Source organism: Arachis ipaensis, chromosome B10 (assembly GCF_000816755.2).
Source record: "Arachis ipaensis cultivar K30076 chromosome B10, Araip1.1, whole genome shotgun sequence".
NCBI classification, from domain to species: Eukaryota; Viridiplantae; Streptophyta; class Magnoliopsida; order Fabales; family Fabaceae; genus Arachis; species Arachis ipaensis.
Genome location: NC_029794.2, coordinates 7,868,558 through 7,869,749, shown reverse-complemented (window position 1 = coordinate 7,869,749; position 1,192 = coordinate 7,868,558). Strand labels below are relative to the sequence as shown.

Here is a 1,192-nt window from a genome sequence, read left to right as displayed (position 1 = left end):
GCGCCCTTGTTCTGGTTCCTTACCGGTGAGAATCTTGAGGTTTTCGATGCTCTGAGATCCGGTTCCGGGAGCTTGTTTGATCCCAGTGCTCTTGCTGCTGTTGGGCTATCCTGTGTGTTTGGATTGGCGATTAGTTTCTTTGGCTTTGCGGCAAGGAAGGCCGTTTCCGCCACGGCGTTTACTGTCACTGGCGTTGTGAACAAGTTTCTCACTGTGGCTATCAATGTGCTCATTTGGGACAAGCACGCCAGCCCCTTCGGATTGCTTTGTTTGCTATTCACCATTGTTGGTGGGGTTCTTTATCAGCAGTCAGTTACAGGGCCTGCCCCGGTGCAGCGTGATACAATGGTGGATGTTGAGAAGAATACTGGTGATTATGATGATGATGGTCATGATTTGGAAGCCGAGAGACTATTAAAGGGTAAACTTGCTTCATGAGTAATGTTTTGTTTGTAGCATTTCAGTGATTTGGTGATTATGGTGTATTATTATTGCTGTATTGTCTCAACAGCCTTGACAAATATTTTTATGGAATGAGGTATCTTTCTCAGAAGGTTATGAAATTGTGGTGTTGCTTATTGCTTCTTTCTTTGCAAGGCTTTGATTTTATTGTTCTGGGTTTTCCAGTATGTGTTTGCTTTTGATTAATCATCAGATCAGTGTTCTTATGACAGAACTATTCCTCTGTCTTTAGTATTATTTTAGGAACCGCGTTCATGATGGATTACTTGTAGCTTGGTTACTTTGGCAAGTGCTTTAAAATTGAGCCATCTCTTTACGATTCTTAAGTGAATCTTCAGGGGCATTGCGAAACCAAAATGCTTCTGAGCATTTATGAACTGAATACCAAAAAGCAAGCTTGACTAGCCAAGGTTTTAGTGCTCCTCATGTAGTTCCAGTCACAGCTCTGTCTTTTGTTAGGATAGTCCTCTACATATGTACTACAAACTGGTACCATTCTTGAGTTGAAAAGTTTGCATCCATAGCCCTTCATGATTAATAATGCTGCATTGTGAACTCATTTTTATACCATTCTTTGATGGTATATAGAGTTTAATATATCTGAATACTGGGGACCTGATTTAGATTGAATTCAACAGTTATTAGTGTCCTAAAACCACCGATGAAATTATTCTTATTGTCAGGAAGTCAAATACTTGGAAGCAGAGAAGGTTCTGCACTGTTTTGATTT

At 40.4% G+C, this 1,192-nt stretch overlaps 1 protein-coding gene across 1 annotated transcript in view; it reads left to right on the top strand.

The window, feature by feature from the left end:
- The window catches only part of LOC107624183 (GDP-fucose transporter 1), a gene marked incomplete at its 5' end in the record, with an annotated part of 2,222 nt that continues 1,030 nt past the window's right edge, over nt 1-1,192 (top strand). Inside the window, 1 exon segment of the mRNA XM_016326663.2 lies at nt 1-421. Coding sequence (XP_016182149.1) covers nt 1-421 — 421 coding nt within the window.